The sequence below is a fragment of the Lithobates pipiens genome, unplaced genomic scaffold (assembly GCF_037356315.1).
Source record: "Lithobates pipiens isolate NorthernLeopardFrog02 unplaced genomic scaffold, aLitPip1_a1.2 Scaffold_23, whole genome shotgun sequence".
NCBI classification, from domain to species: domain Eukaryota; kingdom Metazoa; phylum Chordata; class Amphibia; order Anura; family Ranidae; genus Lithobates; species Lithobates pipiens.
Window position 1 is genome coordinate 42,875,525 of NW_027507785.1, and position 20,595 is coordinate 42,896,119.

Here is a 20,595-nt window from a genome sequence, read left to right on the forward strand (position 1 = left end):
TAAATAACAGGAAAGCTGCAGGGGGTGTTGTAAAATAGATTAGATCAGAGTAAAGTTTAGGTCTCCCCCTCTTACCCAACATCCATCCCCTTTCTGATTCATGTCTCAGCCAATGCATCCGCTTCTACGCAGCTCTTAATAGTGGCCAACATCTGCTTAGAAGCAAAAACTCTCTAGGAGCCCTTTGAAACTGTCCCCAAATAGAGAGGAGCTTCCTGCAGAGGGACAAGGGGATCCTTGAAGTCTTTCGACACTGAATTCCTCCCATCTCCAGTAAATCAGATGTCTTCCAGGGGTAACCTTAGTGCCGCTGTCACCATAACAGTCATGATATCATGTATGCAGACACCACAAACCACAGAAATAAACTTGACGCCTCTGACAAAAAACACCATGCAAGGAACTCTTTAGTCTTCTTGTAATGTTTATCTCCAGAAGATAGCGGTCCATTCAATGTCTGTTCTTCAAAAAAATATTGATATGTTTTTTTAAAGGGTCAGTCTGTCTGAGTTATAGTTTAGTTATAGGGGGAATCTGGGCAAGGGAAGAGGAGGGGTAGTCAGTACCTGGCTTCTTATATGCATTGGATTCTCCAATAGCAAGACCTCCCTGCCATGATTCCTGACTGTGTCCTGCACAGCTGGCGAGTTCTGAATGTCAAAAAAATGGCAAGAGGCTGCAGTCCTGCTAAAAGCACAGCGACCAGAGGCTGCAGTCCTGCTAAAAGCACAGCGACAAGAGGCTGCAGTCCTGCTAAAAGCACAGCGACAAGAGGCTGCAGCCCTGCTAAAAGCACAGAGACAAGAGGCTGCAGTCCTGCTAAAAGCACAGCGACAAGAGGCTGCAGCCCTGCTAAAAGCACATCGACAAGAGGCTGCAGTCCTGCTAAAAGCACAGCGACAAGAGGCTGCAGCCCTGCTAAAAGCACAGCGACAAGAGGCTGCAGTCCTGCTAAAAGCACAGCGACAAGAGGCTGCAGTCCTGCTAAAAGCACAGCGACAAGAGGCTGCAGTCCTGCTAAAAGCACAGCGACAAGAGGCTGCAGTCCTGCTAAAAGCACAGCGACAAGAGGCTGCAGCCCTGCTAAAAGCACAGCGACAAGAGGCTGCAGCCCTGCTAAAAGCACAGCGACAAGAGGCTGCAGCCCTACTAAAAGCACAGCGACAAGAGGCTGCAGTCCTGCTGAAAGCACAGCGACAAGAGGCTGCAGTCCTGCTAATAGTACAGCGACAAGAGGCTGCAGCCCTGCTAAAAGCACAGCGACAAGAGGCCGCAGCCCTACTAAAAACACAGTGACAAGAGGCCGCAGCCCTGCTAAAAACACAGCGACAAGAGGCCGCAGCCCTGCTAAAAACACAGCGACAAGAGGCCGCAGCCCTGCTTAAAACATAGCGACAAACTGCCGGAACTGGCTAAATGAAAAAAAATATCAGCATAAAGGAATTCAAGGAACCAAATGGACTTTGAAAACTAAATGCTAAGTGCAGCCAAAAAACCCCCCAAAACCCAGAAACATCAGCACAAGGGACAGAACATACTGGTGGATGTGTCCCTTGTGCTGATGCCTCTTTTTTTTTTTTTTATTTTTTTTTTTTTTTAGGTGAAACCGTCTTCCATCCATGGACTACAGCTTCTATGAATGAGACACTATCTACGAATGGAGGGGGCAGACATTTCAATCATCCACCCATCCTCCATTTATAGATCCTGTTTCATTCATAGACACTATGGTGCACCTTATAAGAATAGAGCAGATGGGCGCGCAAAGTTGGGCTCTCTGGAGGATTACGGCAGCAGGGGCATGAACAGAGGAGGATTTCACCTAAAAGAAGAGGTATATGCACAAGGGATACATCCGAATAAGTCATTTCCCTTGCACTCATTTTTGTTTTGTTTTTGCTGCACTTAGGCTTTAAATGTATATCTAAAACCCAAACTTATTTTAGTTTTGGATGGAGTGGGTAAGCATTAGATCCCCTGTTTATGTCCCATCAAACAGATTTAACCTCTGTTTGTCCTGGTGACAGGAGAACAGAAGGTGATGGGAAATCCCAAATTTTACAGCTGTTACCACAACAAGAACGGAGAGGAAATCCTGTCACTTGTAATCCCAACTGTCTAAGCCCACGTACACACGGTCGGAGATTTTGCCAACCAAATCCGTCGGATTTTGTGTCCGAAACTGTTGCATACACACGGTCGGGCCAAGTTGTCTGATTTAGCGGTTGCCAAGAACGCGGTGACGTAATTTCTTTACGATGGGACTACATTCAGGCTAGTAGCCAATAGCTTTGATGTAGGAATTTGATCTGAGCATGCGTGGCACTTGGTCCGATCAAAATTCGCTACACATGATCGGATTAGGTCCGACCGGCCCAGTTGGTCGGGAAATATTTCCAACATGTTGGAAAATTGGGTCAGACGGAGATTCGGACGGAATCAGTCCGATGCATACCACACACAGTCGGATTATCTGACGACACGGTCCGATAAGACGCATTCCGACAGATTCTCCGACCGTGTGTACGCGGCATAAGAGAGAGTTTCCCCTCACATTGGAGAGATTTCCTTTCACTTCCTGTTGAGCCCCTGGGTGAAAAAGTGAAGGAAATCTCCGCAATAGCAAACAAACTACCGAAAAAAAAAAAGCGGATACATTGTGATCCTTCCTTAACACTGGCAACACATCATTTGGGCACCCCGGGTTTTGAGTTCCCAACTGCACCGTGCAGTGATTTATAGATATATAGATGGTTACTGAGTGTTACCTTCCTTGCATACAAGATTGTTTCTGCCTGTAATCCTTTAACGCAAACCCGTGGGAATGATTACATAACACAACTAACAGCTATGGCCTACATTATATAACTCTTTTGTTGGATCTTGTAGGCAACACAGCAGCCTGGATTTCTTCCAGTAATGTCTTTACAGAATACAATAGGCCCATGCTATCCAACAATTCAATGCCCATGTTCTTACTGATTGACCTATCGGGTGGCCTAGATATTGCCACACAGAGGGCATAAAGGCTGCATCTAGTATTCCTGCAAAATAGCAACTTTGAGAAATCAGTATTTGTAAACCCACTTTGGGAAAGAGCTGGAGTGAGACATTTGTAAGGTAGAGGTATGTGTGCCAGCTCAAGCTCCCACTGACAGCAGCTGCTTATTCTTTCCAGGATGTACATATTCAACTATGTGTAGTAGAATATATAGAAAGACTTGATTGTGGTTGAATATATGGAAAGACTTGATTCACGCCTGACAAATGTAGCACACTATGAGGTTGATTTACTAAAACTGAGTGCAAAATCTGGTGCAGCTCTGCAAAGAAACCAATTGGCTTCCATTTTTTTTTTATTATGTCAAAGCTTAATTTCACAAGCTGAAGTTAGAAGCCGATTGGCTACCGTGCACAGCTGCACCAGATTTTGCACTCTCCAGTTTTAATAAAATCATCCCATATGTTTTACTATTACTACTACTCTTTCAGACATGGATCTGACATACCTGTAGTTCCTCTTCAGCCCTGGCACAGAAGCGATGCACAGGATTCGGGCGGAGCACACCGCGATACAGGCCTCTACCGTTGGCTCATTTCTGATGCTGAGGAGGCAGACTTGACCCACATATCCATCGCTGTTACACACCCAGACCTCATGGACATTGTCTGAACTGCTGTGACTGGGGGAGGCGCAGGAGAACTGTGGGGACAAGAAGCAGGGTCAGTGAGGCAATATATGAAAAGACATTCAGGTTTATCCAGTAAATCAGCCCTAAGAAATAATCATTGGCAAACCACTAATGTAACCAATCACATTTCTAACACATTGACATATTATTAAATTTGACTGGTTGTTATGGGTTCTGCATTAACCTTCACCATTGGTCTTTACAGAGTTTTCCTGAAAAAGTCCAACGGTGTGAGATATAATCAACACTCAAATATACCAATACCATAGTAATATAATAGTTCACTTGTTTTAAAGTGAAGTGATAAAAGAGATATCTTTTGTTATTCTATTGCAGATTTGTACCTCTGTGATATATGAAAAAGTTGCCTATTAAGATCCTAAAACAGATGAGATCAGCCTGATAGAAATCTATGTGGAATAATAGAATCTGATACTGGGATCAACCAGCAATATAATACACTACAACCATTTATGTGTGCAAGAACAAAATACCCCACAATAATGACACACTGACACAAGGCAGGACATTTCCACAATAATGACACACTCACAGTAGAGAAGGTCCTACAATAAAGGACACACTGACGCTAGAGAAGGTCCTACAATAAAGGACACACTGACGCTAGAGAAGGTCCTACAATAAAGGACACACTGACGCTAGGGAAGGTCCTAATGAAACACTCACGCTAGGGAAGGTCCTAATGACACACTGACGCTAGGGAAGGTCCTAATGACACACTGACGCTAGGGAAGGTCCTAATGACACTCTGACGCTAGGGAAGGTCCTACAATAATGACAAACTGACACTAGGGAAGGTTCCACAATAATGACACACTGGGGAAGGTGCTACAATAATGACACACTGACACTAGGGAAGGTCCTACAATAATGACACACTGACACTAGGGAAGGTCCTACAATAATGACACACTGACACTAGGGAAGGTCCTACAATAATGACACACTGACACTAGGGAAGGTCCTACAATAATGACACACTGACACTAGGGAAGGTCCTACAATAATGACACACTGACACTAGGGTAGGTCCTACAATAATGACACACTGACACTAGGGAAGGTCCTACAATAATGACACACTGACACTAGGGAATGTCCTACAATAAATGACACACTGACACTAGGGAAGGTCCTACAATAAATGACACACTGACACTAGGGAAGGCCCTACAATAATGACACACCCACAGTAGAGAAGCTCCTAGTATAATGACACACTGACACTAGGGAAGGTCATACAATAATGACACTGACACTAGGGAAGGTCATACAATAATGACACTGACACTAGGGGAGGTCTTACAATAATGATACATTACATTAGGGAAGGTCCAACAATAATGACACACTCACAGTAGAGAAGGTCCTACGATAATGACACACTGACACTTGGGCATATCCCACAATACTGACACACTGAAAATACTGACACACTGACACACATACCCTATCATAACACTGACCACAACGTGTACAGGTGACAGTTGAGTGATTCCCAACACTAACAAATCATTAGTGGACTATTATCATAGTTACATAGGTAATCTGGTTGAAAAAAAAAGACAGAAGTCCATCCAGTTCAACCTGGTTATCACTGCTGAACAATTTTCCATTTGCCCCTTTTGGGCCTGTGTCTGGGGCATCACAGCAACTGTGGAAGGCATCGAAGTGCAATTACAGCATGCGATTCCTCTGAAGGCTCTTGATTGGTGGTCTGCAGGACTTTTTTTCAGCAGGAACATCATGGGGGGAATGCAGTTCCAGCACATCCAGCACTGAATGTATGTAATGACAAGGAGTTCTGGGGTGTGCTGGAGGGTCTATTGATGCTGGCTTCCGGGGGTCTTTTTTTGCTTGGGAAATCTATGGTTGCTGGGAGGCTCTTTTGTTGCTTGGGGATCAATGATTGCTGGGAGGGATCTACTGGTGAGGGAGGGGTTTACTGTTGCTCGCTGCTGAGTATTTATTTATTTATGTTGGCTGCAGGGAGATCTTTTTTTGCGATGAGGAAAAAGAGGACAAAAAGCCCCGGTGATCTGTATAGTGCAGTAAAATTGCTGAACATAAAAACACAGCACAAAAAGTCAGTGTGCGTCCGCCAAGGGTGTAATCTGAATTTAATAACTGCAAGAATGTGCTTTGGAGTCTATGGGTGGAGCCTGTATGAAAGACATCATCCGTAACTAGTCTCTGAATTCTAAATACATCTACACCTTTATATTGCTCATGTCTGAATCTGACAGATAAGGGGAAAAAAATCTGCATCTGAATAGATCCCATTAATGGACTGATATTTGTACTTCAAGAAAAATATGCAGGAAAGGAAAAAGTAGTAAGAAAAAAAAATGCACAGATTTTCTCTAGCCTCACCTGCATCCCGCTGCGTGTCTTCATGATGGGGATGGCCTTCAGGAATTCTGGGTCTAGGCGGTTCTTGCTGGTAGCTGTGAAGAGAAGACGAGAATCAGAAATTTGGGGAAGATCATAAAAAAAAAGCCACCAACTTTTTTCTGTGTATTTATATCCATAACATCCCCCCAACTCTCCAAATCAAACGCCTAAAAAACTGAAATAATTTAGATGCAGAAACATAGGTTTGTACTGCTGCGGCCTGTCCAGCACAGAGCGGTGTGTAGATCTGTACTCCAAATTCACATGCATGGGCCTGTTCTTCCTCTAGGACAGTGGTCTCCAAACTACGGCCCTTTGCTTGCGGCACGCTCTCTTTTTATTTTTTTTATTTGGTTGTGAAAGACATAGATAGCATTTGAAAGCATAAATGCGGACGCAGCCGCTTTGGTAAATTAATATATATATATATATATATATATATATATATATATATATATATATATATATATATCTCTATCAAGTTGAGATGGGTTACATATGACATAACGCATATAACAGGACAGTAAGCACATGGTCACTTAGGTTGTTAAGCTTAGGTTGTTATTTCTCATCCTGGAAGTGACAGAGCTCATTAACTACCAAGTCTCTAATCTCTCTGTTATTTCAGAGACTGTCAGGTTGTACTATGCATATTCATTGTTATAAGCGAATATGTATCTAGGCTGGAATGTGGCAATCAGAAAATTGGGGGGTGGTAGTATATGAGCAGGGGTCACCGGGGGTGGCTGGGGATATTTTAGGATTAGTGTAGGGGGATTATTGAAGTGTCTCCTAGTGTTAGGTGGGGGGCACCGTTTCTAAAACTGACACCAACAAGGGGGCACCATTCCTTCCACTGGCACCAACAGTGGGGAACCATAACTCTCTAACTAAACCAAGAAAAATAAAGTAGGGAAATGACAGCAACTTATGGCTACTGTAAGTTTATTACAAAAATACAAATTTAAATAGCAACCCAGCATCCCACCCCACCTCCTCAATGAATTCAACCTACCTCCCCTAACCTATCCACACCCCCTAGACCAAACCACTCTTCTCACTGACAATGGGGCATTTTTCCTTCCACCGACACCAGCAATAGGGCATAATTCCCCCCACTGAAAAAAATAATTAGGCACTATTCCTCCCACTGATATAAATTAGGCACTATTCCTCCAACTTATACCAATGACGGGCATTATTCTTTCTTCTATTGACTACAGGTACTATAAAAAAAATGTTTTAATCCCACTGATCCCGGTGCATTTTTTACTTCCATCCCTAAAGTCTAAAGGACAGTAAACCAGCCCTTTGAAAAGTTTTGGAGAACCCTGCTCTAGGACATAATGGGTGTCTGAGGTTGGCTTCCAGCTAGGTACAGGACATCTATTGCTCTCAATGGCCAAGCCTAGCCCTTCCACTGACACTAATGATGGGACACTATTCCTCCCACTGACACCAGCAATGGGGCATAATTCCTCCCACTGATCTAAATAATTAGGGTACTATTATCCCTCCCTCTAATACCATTGATGGGGCACTATTCCTTCCTCTAATGACTACAAGCACTGTTTACATTTTTTACTCCCACTGACCTCGGGGCATTTTCTACTTCCACTGGCCACTCCAGCTGCCCTAAATTTTTAAGGACAGTAACCCGGCCCTTTGTTTAGAAAGTTTGAAGACCCCTGCTCTAGGACAGAAAGGGCATCTGAGGTTGGGTGTCAAGCTATGTACAGGACACCTATTGCTCTCAATTGCCAGGCCTGGTACAAGCATACAGATTTGGATTATGGAGCACTACAACATCTTATCACTGGCCAGAGATGCACAGGTCGCAGCAGATTAAAAGCTATGTCTGTATCTGAGGTCTGTCAGTTCATTTAGAAATTTGAAAGTGAGGGTGGGTTACTATGCTTTGTTTAAAGATAGATAGAACTCAAAAGTAAAGAGTATTTGTAATATATTAGTAATTCAGGAATTTGATCCACCCGCTCTTCCTCTGCTCTCTGAAGTGTCTTCTACCTTCCCTCTCCTTCTGCACAGAACTAGGATCAGTAGTTCAAGCCCAATTCAACTTTTAGTTCAAATCAGACAAATACATTCCAGGTGCATTAAAACAAAAGGATATGCAAATACTTACAGTTCACTTTCTTTAGAAAGCAGCCACAGCGTGAAAAGGAAAAGCCTGTTCCCTGCCAGGCTCCGCAATAGAAAAAACTCTTGCCATCCGTGTGAAAACAATGGTCTCTCTGTGGAGGTTCAACACACCATCCTGTAGGGTTGCCACCTGTCCAGGATTCACCCAGACAGTTCGGGTTTGGAACCATGCTTCCAGGTTTCAGACTGCCTGAAACCCGGACACATTATTCAGACTGGACTATGGCCTCCCAGCAAGGTTGCTGGCTGCAGTTGTCCAAGTTGAGAGTGTCTGTTACACTCTCCTTCACACTGCCCAAAGCCAGCACTAACAGTTCCCCCCACGTACAGACAGGAGAGGAAAAAGGGCTTGATCTGCTCCTTTTCCTTCCTCCCCTACCCCTCTGTGGCTGCCCACACTCCAATCCCCAGTGCTATGCCTCAGAAAAGGGAAGTGGGAGGCTGGAAATTTGAAGTCCAGCAGCCTCAGATACATCTGGATGAGAGGTGCTGACTGCCAAGGGGTGAGTGAGCTCACCATCCATCCCTGTCTGTGACTGAAGTCTCCTATTTCTTTCTTCTGCCTCTGAGTGAGTACACTAAGGTAAATCAGGGTTCTCAGAGCACCCCTTATAACACAGTTCCCCTTTACACCAGAGGCCACAGTGTTCCCCTTTACATCAGAGTTCTCACTGTGCATCATAGTACTCAGTGTTCCCCTTAAACCAGGGTTCCCAGACCTTATGTTAGAGTCCCCAGAGTTCTCCCTTACATCAGAGTCTACAGAGTCCCACTTTACAGTGTAAGGGAACTCTGCGAGTTCAGATGTAAAAGTGGAACTCTGCAGATTCAGATGCAAAAGCGGAACTCTGATGTAAAGGAGGACTCGTGATTAACTTCATATGATTAGAAATGTTATTTAATTGCAAAATAAATGTATAGTTTATACTAAAAAAGAAATTGCTCCGCTAAAAAAAGTGCGCCGCTAAAGTGTTCGGGTTTGACTTGAAGAAAAGGTGGCAACCCTACCATCCTGCCAAGTCAAACCTAAAGCTGTGCAATTAGCAAAGTTAATGCTTCCTGCTGATAGCAGAGCTATAGGTCTGACACAGCAAGGAGGATTCATAGGGTCTTTACAGAGAGACTGCTGCTTTCACAAAGAGAGCAACAGTCTTTTTTGTATCATGTTGACAGAACAGGCTTTTTCACTAAGGCCCCTTTCAAATGTAGGAACCATATGTCCGTATTTCAACCATCAGTTTTCGGGTGAAATACGGACATACATGCATCCCTATGGGATAGCGGGTGTCAGCGAATTAACATCCATTGACACCCGATATCATCCATCTCCGCTATGGTCCGATTCTGCAGACGGAGGAAAATCCTATTTTTCTATCCGTCTGCAGAGCAGATCGGATGAACATGGACAGACGGTCCGTGTTCATCCGATCCCCCATAGGGGAGAGCGGAGATCTAACAGGGTGGTCCGTGCACAGCGTGCAGGCACCGCCCTGTCCTCCGCCGGCTCAGCGGGGATCAATGGAGCGATCCCCGCTGAGCAAGCGGATGTTCATGGGGCGGATCATCATGGATCCGTTCCGTGTGAAAGGGGCCTAAGGCTTTTAACTATAATACTTTGTACATCCCTTGTGTTGATATGCCTGGAATGTATTAAGATGATCTGAACTGAAGTTCAGGTGCATTTTAGGCTCCTTTCACACTTGTGCAATCTGAAAGACTTTGATGTTGTTTTGCCACGACTTTGACGCGACTTGAAGCAATGCCTGTGTAATCTTGAGATCTATGGACCTCAAGTCAATCAAAGTCAGACCAAAGTAGTACGGGGAATACTTTGAAGTCGCTGCAAGTTGAAGTCGCAGAGATATGAATGGTACTCGTTGGAAATCATGGTGTACAACTTGTCATGCAACTTTGCAGTCCCAAGTCGCAGGACAAGTCGCACAACTTGTCAAAGGGGCCTTAAATATAATATTGTATACGACTTTGCTCAGGTCAAATTAAAAAGGTTATCTTGCTAGCCAAACTTCAGAATCCTGTTTGACTGTTGGAGCTCTGATTGTAATACTTGTGTAAGCTCCATATGGGAACTTTCCATAGCATAGTGACTTTCTCTGGGCTGGCAATTGGCCGCTCAGGATTTAGAACTTCCTACTGGTTGTAAGAGGAGGGGGTTGCATGCTCCTCTATATCCAGAAGCATCAGGCATTTCCAAGGGCTCCAGCACACAAATAAAGTGGGCAAGGGAGTGCATCCAAAAAGGAGTAGAAGTGGGTGGGAGCGTGGGCTAGTAAGACAACCTACGACACATAATTCTAAAGGATTCCACTAAACACTGAATTGGTGGGAATGATCCTATTAGACAATATGTTTACCACCCTCTATATGGTTTGTGTAGAGTACTATGAATTACCCAGCTTCTTCTTGGCTTCCTCAAAGCCTTGCTCGAAGTGCAGCCTGGCGTCTGGGCTGCTGAATTCGAATATGAAGGACTCGGTGCCGTCAGCCTTGGTGGTGGTCAACTCCACTTTGTTTGGAGGGAATGACATCGAGTAGGAGAGGGACTGCTTCTCCGCCAGCTCGCGATGAACAGAGGCCATCATGTCTTTGATGACATCATCAAGGCTCTGCCAAAACAAGAATGGGAAATACAGTAAGTATGTTGTTCACCAATAAAGCAAATGCTAACTGCAATTTTTTTTTGTTAAACTTTATCTTCATTCACTGTTGCATCTCATTATTGCTGATCTTCTGCAGCTGCTTTGCATCCACTTTCAGTTTGCATGGCATTTCTTAGGGTGAGTTTCCTGATGGTGACAGCAGTGGACCATGCCTGTGTAATGGGTGTTGTGTAGAGTGCAAGGAGGTAAGTATAAGTGAGTGGGGGGGAGGAGATGAGCTTTCAAGAGGCTCTGTCACTTTGTCCCCTTGGTCCCAGAAATCTTCCTTTAGCCACAACAGAGAAGCAAAAAAAAAAAGAAAAAAGAAAAGATATACATCTCTCTCTCATATATATATATATATATATATGATCGATATAGAGAGATATATATAATAAATTGGTGTTGGTGAAAAAATGGTTCCTAACATATGACTAGCCATGGAAGCTCTTGTGGGGAAAGGTCTCGGAAGGGTGACACTTTACTCAATGACAGCTACTGGGGGGGGGGGGGGGGGTATAAAACTAGAGCCTGTGTATAGGTACTACGACAAATACTGACTCGATTCCCCCATCCACACACGCAATGTTGATGGGGGAAACCTCCCCGCCATCTAAAAACACAGATCAGTGCTGCCGTCTATAGCCTGCTGCATGGATTGAGCACAGAAAGCCCGGCAGGGCAGTTATACAGCCTCAGTCCCCATACATGGATCGAAATATAACCAGTCCCTGCTGACCAGGACGAATGTCAATCCATGTATGGCCAGTTTTAATCTTTATATTTGTCCCACTTTCAATATAGCAAATCCCATGCAGAACTAATCTATATTGTTTTTTTTATAAAACTAGAGCCTGTGTATAGGTACTACGACAAATACTGACTCGATTCCCCCATCCACACACGCAATGTTGATGGGGGAAACCTCCCCGCCATCTAAAAACACAGATCAGTGCTGCCGTCTATAGCCTGCTGCATGGATTGAGCACAGAAAGCCCGGCAGGGCAGTTATACAACCTCAGTCCCCATACATGGATCGAAATATAACCAGTCCCTGCTGACCAGGACGAATGTCAATCCATGTATGGCCAGTTTTAATCTTTATATTTGTCCCACTTTCAATATAGCAAATCCCATGCAGAACTAATCTATATTGTTTTTTTTATCTCCTGTGACAACATCATGCTTGTTATGTGTTTTGCTGGCTGTGTCTAGACGCAGTGGTGTACACCGGAATTAGACAAAAACCTAATTATGTTTTGACCCGCGTTGCTCTACGCTGTTCTATAACCGTTAGCGAGCAAAACAGACGACGTGTTTATCTGTCCTTGTGGCAGATAGATGGAAGTATTTACACATATGGAGAAAGCACTTAGAAGTGTTTGTATATGGAATCATCTGCACGGGACGGTTACCATCAGCGGTTAGCTCACTACAGGCCGATTCACATGACAAAAAAAACTGCTTCATAAATTCTTACCAAGCAGAAGGGGATTTGCTCATGAAAAATGAAAAGGCCACACACACACACACACACACTCCTAGGAAGTTATAAGTCAGATGTGTCCAACCCACGGCCCAAGAAATTTCAGCATGCGGCCCAGGGCATGTTAGAGGGACTCCGTGCATGCATAGAAGCCACGGTGGTCAACAGAGGCAAGCCGGGCACATGCACAAGTAGGACAAAAGAAGGCTTGTCACTCCAGGTGAGTTAGGGAAGCCTAATGGATGGTGGGTGCATGCTTCGGCTCGCCTCCGGATACAATACACAAAAAAAAAAGAATAGGCTTCACACCACAATGTAATCCAAAATCTTTATTACAACATCCTGAAGTGACACCACAAGACCAGATGCCTGGTAGATGCATTTCACACTACTAGACACATGCACATGTGGAGGGACACCGATGTTGCTGCGCAGGCATAGCAGCTGCGGCGGTCGCCGATGCCCGGCATGTCAGACGGGATGCCGGGGCTGCCGTGTTTGTAATCGCACCGGCAGCAGCAAATGCAGGGACTTCCAATAGCCCCAGGCAAGTAAATGCCACATGGCTGTATCTAGGGGGGTGCTGGGGCAGGCTGTGCTCTCCCAGATTTCAGTTGCGCCACCCTCAAAGCCCCCTGCCCACAACCTCCCCTCTACCTTCCCACACAGCACATACAAGGGTTGCCAACAATTGTGAATGGAAGAGAAGTTAACTGACAGCATCTCCAATCATAAATAGAACTTTATGATGAAAAAAAAGCTCTATGAGTGGAGGAGTTGGCAGGAGGGGGCAGGAGGGGGCAGGCAGTGCAACTTTGGTGTGCAGTGGCTTCTGTTCATGCAGCACTGGAGGACAGTACAAGGGAACTTTGTAACGCGGTTAACAAGCGTTTTAACTTTTTTTTAAAAACTCCTAACTCGGTTTGCGAGTGTTGTCGGATTCAAGCCAATGGGGTGTGCAGTACTGCATTTGGCCAGAGGTGCGGGGGCGCCGGTGATACTTGGAACGATTCAGAGTCCGTTCGGAGCAGTTTGGAAATACTCGGAAACACAGTTCAGCCAAACTATCCCCGAGTATTTCCGAGGCTCTCCAGCGCCCCCTCACCTCTGGCCACATGCGGCATTGCATACAATAGAAGTCAATGCGGAACAAATTATCTTCGTTTCCATTGATTTTTATTGGGAAACTCGCTGTATATGAAAGCTGGGAAGGAGAAAAGGCTAGAAGATTTTTTTTTTTTAATCAGGTAAAGGTTTATTGAGATGTTACTAATTTATACAACCAGACATTAAAGTACATGTAGTTCATATCAGATTGGAAGATGTTTTAATAGAAGCAGACACCTTTAGGTAATGGGATGCATACACATAACTAGTGTGTTTAGTGCTGTATCCAAAAAAATAAAAACTTTAAAAAAAATGTAATTCTGTGCAGTCAGTCTTGCAACTTACAGACCTGTACCACATTGCACAGTCAGGAGGATCACTCTGCTCTGAGCTTTAGGACTTCCAGGGTCACCTCTCTGTTAACTGTCTGTACAGAGGTCATGATACTTGTATATTGTATAATTAGAAGAGGAGAGGTGATAAAAGAAGCTGCGCTTCTGAAGCAGGAAGTGGGAATGCAGCAGAGCGATGCATGTCACAACACTGTCTGGACAGAATTACACATTCTGTAGTTGGTAAATTAGTAAGCACATGGGAGATTAAAGACTCATATGGCTATGCATGTAATTGCCATCATCCCTTGAAATAGAATATAGGAATAAACCTTGAAATTGGGATTTTTAAGGCAAGTTTGAAAAAAGACAAATTGTTTTAAAAAAAAAAAGAAAAAGTATTTCCATAAAAACAAAGTGGATACAAAGACTATCCTCATTGAGAATAGTCTTTGTATCAACTCTATTTATAATATGGAAAAAAAAATTTTTTTAAAACACCACAATTTTTCTTTTTTCAAAATTGCCTTTAAAATCCCAATTTCGAGGTTTATTCCTAAACCGTAAGCACACATGAAAAAAACAAACAAAAATATTTCACTGTATGTATGCCATCAACCTGTTTGCCAGGTCAGGGGTTAAGGTTTGTGAAAAACTGGGGCATTAACAATCAAAGAGAAAACAGGCCAATGTTTCTCCTCTCTAGATTACTTACCTTATCTTCACACAAAAGCCACCAATAGGTTGGACAGAGATTAGTTTTTTTAAAACGTTGGACAGTTTTTTTTTTTCTTCAATGGGCATGGACGGTTGCTCAATGTCCACCTAAAATTAAAGGAAGAAGCACCCCATTTAATGGTCAATTGATTGTCTCACCTGATGAGGAAAGCTGAGGGTTTCTGACAGTTTGCTGATTTGCCCCATGGTGCTCAGATCTTCATCCAGCCGGCCGATAATTTTCTGAATACTGTCCCGATTCGAGGCTTGGGATGTTCCTGAGTAAAGAAATTGTATTTTAGCATTAAATGGTTTAAACCAAGATTTACCCCCCTTCATGACCAGGCCATTTTTTGTAATATGGCACGGCGTTACTTTAACTGACAATTGTGCGGTCATGCAACGCTCTACCCAAATAAAATGTATGTCCTTTTTTTTCCCCCACAAATAGAGCTTTCTTTTGGTGGTATTTGATCACCTCCCTGTTTTTTTTTTTTCTTTTGCAATATAAACAAAATATACCAACAATTTTTGAAAAAAAAAAAACAATATTTTTTACTTTTGGCTATAAAACATATCCAATGTAAAAAAATAAAAATAAAAAAAACATTTCTTCATAAATTTAGGCCAATATGTATACTGCACACTGCTACATATTTTTGGGAAAAAAAAAAAATCCCAATATATATATATATATGGCCTTTGTCAGGTATACAGAAACTGAGAGAAAGAGATAGGATACAGACAGTAGAAGAAGGAGGATGGGAGCCCCGGGGTGATGTCAATGGCCGCGGCCCGGACTCCCAGGAGTGGGAACAGGATACATATCAAAGAGCTGTCAAAGACCTGTTTCCTGTCGCCCCTCCCCCCCGAAAGGTGCCAATTGTGGCACCGGAGGGGGAGAGGAGACAAATGAGCGGAAGTTCCACTTTTGGGTGGAACTCCACTTTAAGTGTGTAAACTAAATAAAGAAAAATAAAGAAAAAATAAACTAGGTCAAGGATTGATCTAGGTCAGTGCAGCAAAATACACCTTTCGCCTGACAAAAATCCTTGTACCGGCCCCGTCTCCTGCATGCGTAGCATAAACGTTTCCACAATGTACTGCAGTCCCCTTTACAGAGAGTGTGGTTTTGTTTTTAATGGTTAATATACAGTCACAAGTCCCACCATGCACGGTCACAATTCCTTATGGACTTGCTGAACAGCAATAGCAGAACCACAGCTAAGTGGAAGGGGGCAATGCTGGCCAGAGGTGCGGGGGCGCCGGTGATACTGTAAATGGGAAGATCTGGTATTTTTGGTAAAAATCTTAGTACATGCAGAGTAGTGTGTAACGGAACATTCGGCAAACCTTTGACAATATCCACATCTTCCAGGGGCAATTTCCAGAGAAGCTTGTACTTGCTGGAGATGTCTATCACGCTGGCTGCTGTGTACCTGAAACACAACAAATGTTATTGCTGCAGTACCAAAACAGATTACCAGATGGCGGAATCACCCACAGTATCATAATGCAATCTAGTTACTGCACATGGACAAACCATTAAAGTTTATTTAAAGCCAAAACCACTTGTTTGGTTTTTGAATAGAGCACTGAATGGTTGAAACTCCTGTTATTTTTTGTGCTGTGTTTCATGAGGGTGGGGGGTCTGTTCTTGACCAGGAGATTCCACATTAAGTGGAAACAAATCTCTCCAAAGTGAGGGGAAATCCCTGGTCAGACAACAGCCTCCATTGGAAGATTTTCCCTCATCTTCTATTATGGTGACAAATGTAAAGTGTATGATTTCCCACAAATATCTGTCTGTGGACAAAGGAAGCAGATTAATGTTAATGACGACACGGGAAGCAATAGGAACCTATCAAAGGCCAAAAAAGTTTTGACTTTAGATATATTTTAGGAGCCCAAATACATATCTATGTACATTTTGTAATAGGTATGCATCGTTGTGAATGGGCCCTTATTTCCCTTTAAAAACACTGCAGCTTATGTGAACCAGCCCCATAGGAAGGTATGGGATTTCTACATAAAATGCAGCAAGTTTAATTTGCTTGACTGCAGGAAAGAGAATTGCAACTCTTTCCTTTGCCAATGTTTACTGAAACACCAGGCAAATGCCAACTGTTCAGCTTATAAACTCTCCGGTGCAGAATAGGTGAACAAAAAGTCAACTGCACTCCTTCACTACCTGAAGATAAAGGCTTAAAGCAGCCTTTCTCAACCTTTTTAACACAGAGGAACCCTTGAAATAGTTCTCCAGTGTCGGGGGAACCCCTGCTAAAAATTAGAACTCTACAACTCATGATACATTAGTGTGATGGTCATTGGGAGGAATGGTCCTTACACTTGTGGTCTTTGCAAGGAGGTATTTCTTCCCAGATAGCTAAAAAGATCAATGGTGTGAGTGGGAACTTATCTGAGAGGAAGGAATTGCCCAATGCTGAAGGAACCCCTAGCAACCTTTGGAGGACCCACGGAACCCTGGTTGAGAATCACTGGCTTAAAGTGTAGGATTGCCTTGTCACAAAAAATTTAAAAGTAAACCAACTTCAAATATCCTGGCCATGCTGCACATATTGGCCGCAATGCCTCATGCTACCAATGTAGCAGTCCGTCCACCGCAGTCCGTCCACCGCAAGTATCAATCATAATGCTCACAAATTAGCAAAAACTCATTGGTCAGTGGGACCATGTGACTCACTAACCAACGAGAAGTGCTTCTTTCTTCTGGGACACCTTATCGGAAGAAGCCGTCTCAGATGTCCTTCTCATTGGTTAGCGCTGTCATATGGTTGCACTGCCAATGAGTGCTTATCATTGTCAGCATTATGATGGCTACTCGCTCCGGGGCTGTGTATTGTGGTGTATGGACCGCTATGCTGGCATCATGATCACTATGTGCAGTGGGATCTAGATATTTAGAGTTAGGTCAGCTTTTCATTTTTTACATGAAAAAGTGAACTTAACCTTTGAATGTTACATTTTGGCAATGAATAATAGCAACTGCTGTTTAAGAACATTTGTCAGGTCAGGTACTGATGTTGGATGAGAAGACATGACGGGCAATAGGCATTCCAATTCAGGTCAATGATGTTCATTAGGGTTGAGGTCAGGTGTCAGGGATCTCATGCAGCAGGTGCTCAGTCCTGTGCAGTAAGTGCTCATTCCCATTCAGCAGCTGCCAATTCTTGTTCAGCAAGTGCGAATTCTAAAGCACATGTGCAGAGTCACAGGCATAGAAACCCAAGATGAGCACACAAATGTGTATTGGCACATACGCGCGAGCATGTGCGCGTACACTTAGGCATGTGCACGCATTCACAGATTCTGGTGCCAAGCAGAACATTTAAACAGAGTCTGCCAGGCTTCAGTGCTGGATTGTCTTCAGCTTTAGTTCCTGTGTTCCTGATTCTAAGGCAGGCCATACATGGGTCAAATTTTGAAAGAATTTTCTTTTGAAAATCTTATATAAGAATTTTCGTTCGTATTTCGCACCATCAGTGGGCTGCAGCAACAGCCAATTTTCCTGTGGGAATCAAATTTTAGTTATCGGACATGTTGGAATTTTTTTTAAAAACTAACAATTTTCTAATCAATGATGGGTGAATCATGTCAAAAATGTAATCGAAAAAGAAATGCGCATGTGCAAGAAAATAAAATTCCCGGAAAGAAAAGAAGATTCCCGGCCATGAAAATTCTTTTCTGTAGCAACATGAGGTGAAATTGAAGGCTTGGTTGGCCAAATTTCAAAATAAATGATGGCACCATCGGATCAAAAAACACACAAATTTTCTGATTTTCAAAAAAAACATTATTTCGAAATTTGACCATGCATGGCCAGCCTAAGCCATGTCTGCTAACCTTGTTCCTGACCCGGCTACGTCTGATACCTACTCTCGGATCACCCCTGCCTGTTATATCTGCTTCTTGCTTATGTTACCGCCCTGGCTTGGATTTATGACCAAGTCTTGCTTTCCTGATTTGGTACCCCACCGGAAGCACGTTACCGACTTCTATCTGTTGCCGACCTTGATCCTGATTCTGCACCTGTCTGCCTGGCTCCCGCTGAACAAGGCTTGTGGCCAAACTCCGCACCACCACTGGAAGGACTCCTGAGTCTTCAAGCTACAGCTGACTAGCTTCCAGGCACATGCACCCTTCCACTGCCCTAGTAGTCCCGGTCTACACTACCAGGGGTGCTTGGACGGAAATTGTGCACCCTCATGTCAGACTCCACAGTCAGGTCCATGACATCAGGTCTCTGTTGAGTGCCTCCACAACAAACTCATCAACCCATGTCTTTATGGAGATGGCCTTGTACACAGGGGCACAGTCAAGCAGAAAAGGGCCTTCCCCAAACTGTTAGCACAAGCTTGGAAGCTTACAATTGTCTTCAAATGTTTTGTTTGATGTAGCACCCTTCACTGGAAATACCTGAATGTAATCATTTGTCATACTTTTGGCCATATACAGCAAGGAAAAAAAAAAAAAGTATTTGATCCCCTGCTGATTTTGCAAGTTTTCCCACTGAAAAAGAAATGATCGGTCTATATTTTAATTATTTTTCCCTCACTATAGCGTAGGTGTAATGGTTCACATGTTTGGCCATAACGTTTGTACTCGTCCTTCTATCAAGATCCAACACCACTCCATGGGAGTTGGGAGTCCAAACCCCAAGTAAGCTCTTTGTCGGAGCTTACACAGGGTTAATGTCTTCATCTTCATGTAACAGTGTTTGGGACTTGCAAAGGGCTCTAACAAAGTGGTGTGGTAGGGTGTGCTGAAAATTAGCATTAGTTTGTTTTTCTCACAAGTTGGATGCATGTGTTACACCGCCAGAGGGGTGTTTCCATACTTAAGTGTAGGTGTAACAATCAGGTTTCCCCATACTATTGGTCATACAGCTTTACTCCTCTTCCAGCACCACGACTCGCCACCATTCCTTTTAACCATTGGAGCTGGGTTTCCAAACCCTGTGTAAGCTCCAACCCAGAGGGTTAATGACTTCCGCTTCACACGACAACATTTAGGACTGGCTGAGAGCTGCAATAAAAGTGCCGTAAGAGCGAGCTCTGAATAGATGCATTAGTGGGTTAGCTCTTCATACAAGAGAGATACCTGTGCCCTAGTCATTTGTTGTTCCACTCTTCCAACCCTACATCACTGCAGCTGACACATGGCAGGGAACAAACTCTGAAGTGCTGAATCCCTAATGGTCATTCCAAGGCTGCATAGTTGATGTGGAAATGAGTTAGTCTAGACAGGTTTACCTTTTAGGAAAACAAAAATGCATATATAATTTTTGCAGTGAAAAAAATGTGCATTTATTATATTTTCTCATGGGAGTCTCTAAAGCAGTGGGTTGTGGGTGCAATGTCAGGCTCCTGCAGACGTCCTCCAGCTTTCTGTCCAGACCACCGTACAGGATTTCTGTTACATGCACTTTAGGTGTATTACCATTGAACTCTATATAATGTGCACTTTGATGAAAGATGAAGCATGCAAGCTTTTTTTTTTGCACCGCACCAAAAGCGGATGTAAAATGCACAGATGTGAACAGGGCCTTAGAAAGCTGGAGGAAACATCAATGAACTACAAGTATGCTGATCAGCACACTCACAGAGAACTACAAACCCGTCTGCAGCAGCAGATGATGGGACTTGGAGTTTACTCATTCACAGAGATCTGTGCCCTACTTGGCGGTTTCAGGGTAGAGGAATACAGATGCAACATGTTCCTAAAAGGTGATCTTATCCTATAATGTTCGATAAACATACAGATTCATGGAGCTGCGGCGTAGAGAACCGGATTTCCTCTTCAGTGTGGTGCAAAGCAACAGGTCCGTGAACAGGAACAGGGAACGATCTTTCTTGCCACTGACCGCTTTCTGCAAAGATAAATGACAGACCCACATTAGTGGCAGAGGATACAGGAGGATTAAATGTAGAAGGCAGACACAGCAGACTAGACTAAATCAGGGACATCATAATGAAATGTATTGCTTTTCAAATGTCTCTTCTCTCCGC

General features: G+C 43.6%; 1 protein-coding gene across 2 annotated transcripts in view; it reads right to left on the minus strand.

The window, feature by feature from the left end:
* Positions 1 to 20,595, minus strand: part of ARHGEF17 (Rho guanine nucleotide exchange factor 17) — a 363,821-nt gene that overhangs the window by 39,873 nt on the left and 303,353 nt on the right. For both annotated transcript variants that reach the window (XM_077451476.1, XM_077451475.1), the window contains exons 9-14: positions 20,347 to 20,456; positions 15,920 to 16,005; positions 14,726 to 14,844; positions 10,678 to 10,891; positions 6,087 to 6,160; positions 3,510 to 3,703 (exon numbers count right to left, since the gene is read on the minus strand). In XM_077451476.1, coding sequence (XP_077307602.1) covers positions 3,510 to 3,703; positions 6,087 to 6,160; positions 10,678 to 10,891; positions 14,726 to 14,844; positions 15,920 to 16,005; positions 20,347 to 20,456 — 797 coding nt within the window. The remainder of the gene's footprint in view (positions 1 to 3,509; positions 3,704 to 6,086; positions 6,161 to 10,677; positions 10,892 to 14,725; positions 14,845 to 15,919; positions 16,006 to 20,346; positions 20,457 to 20,595) is intronic.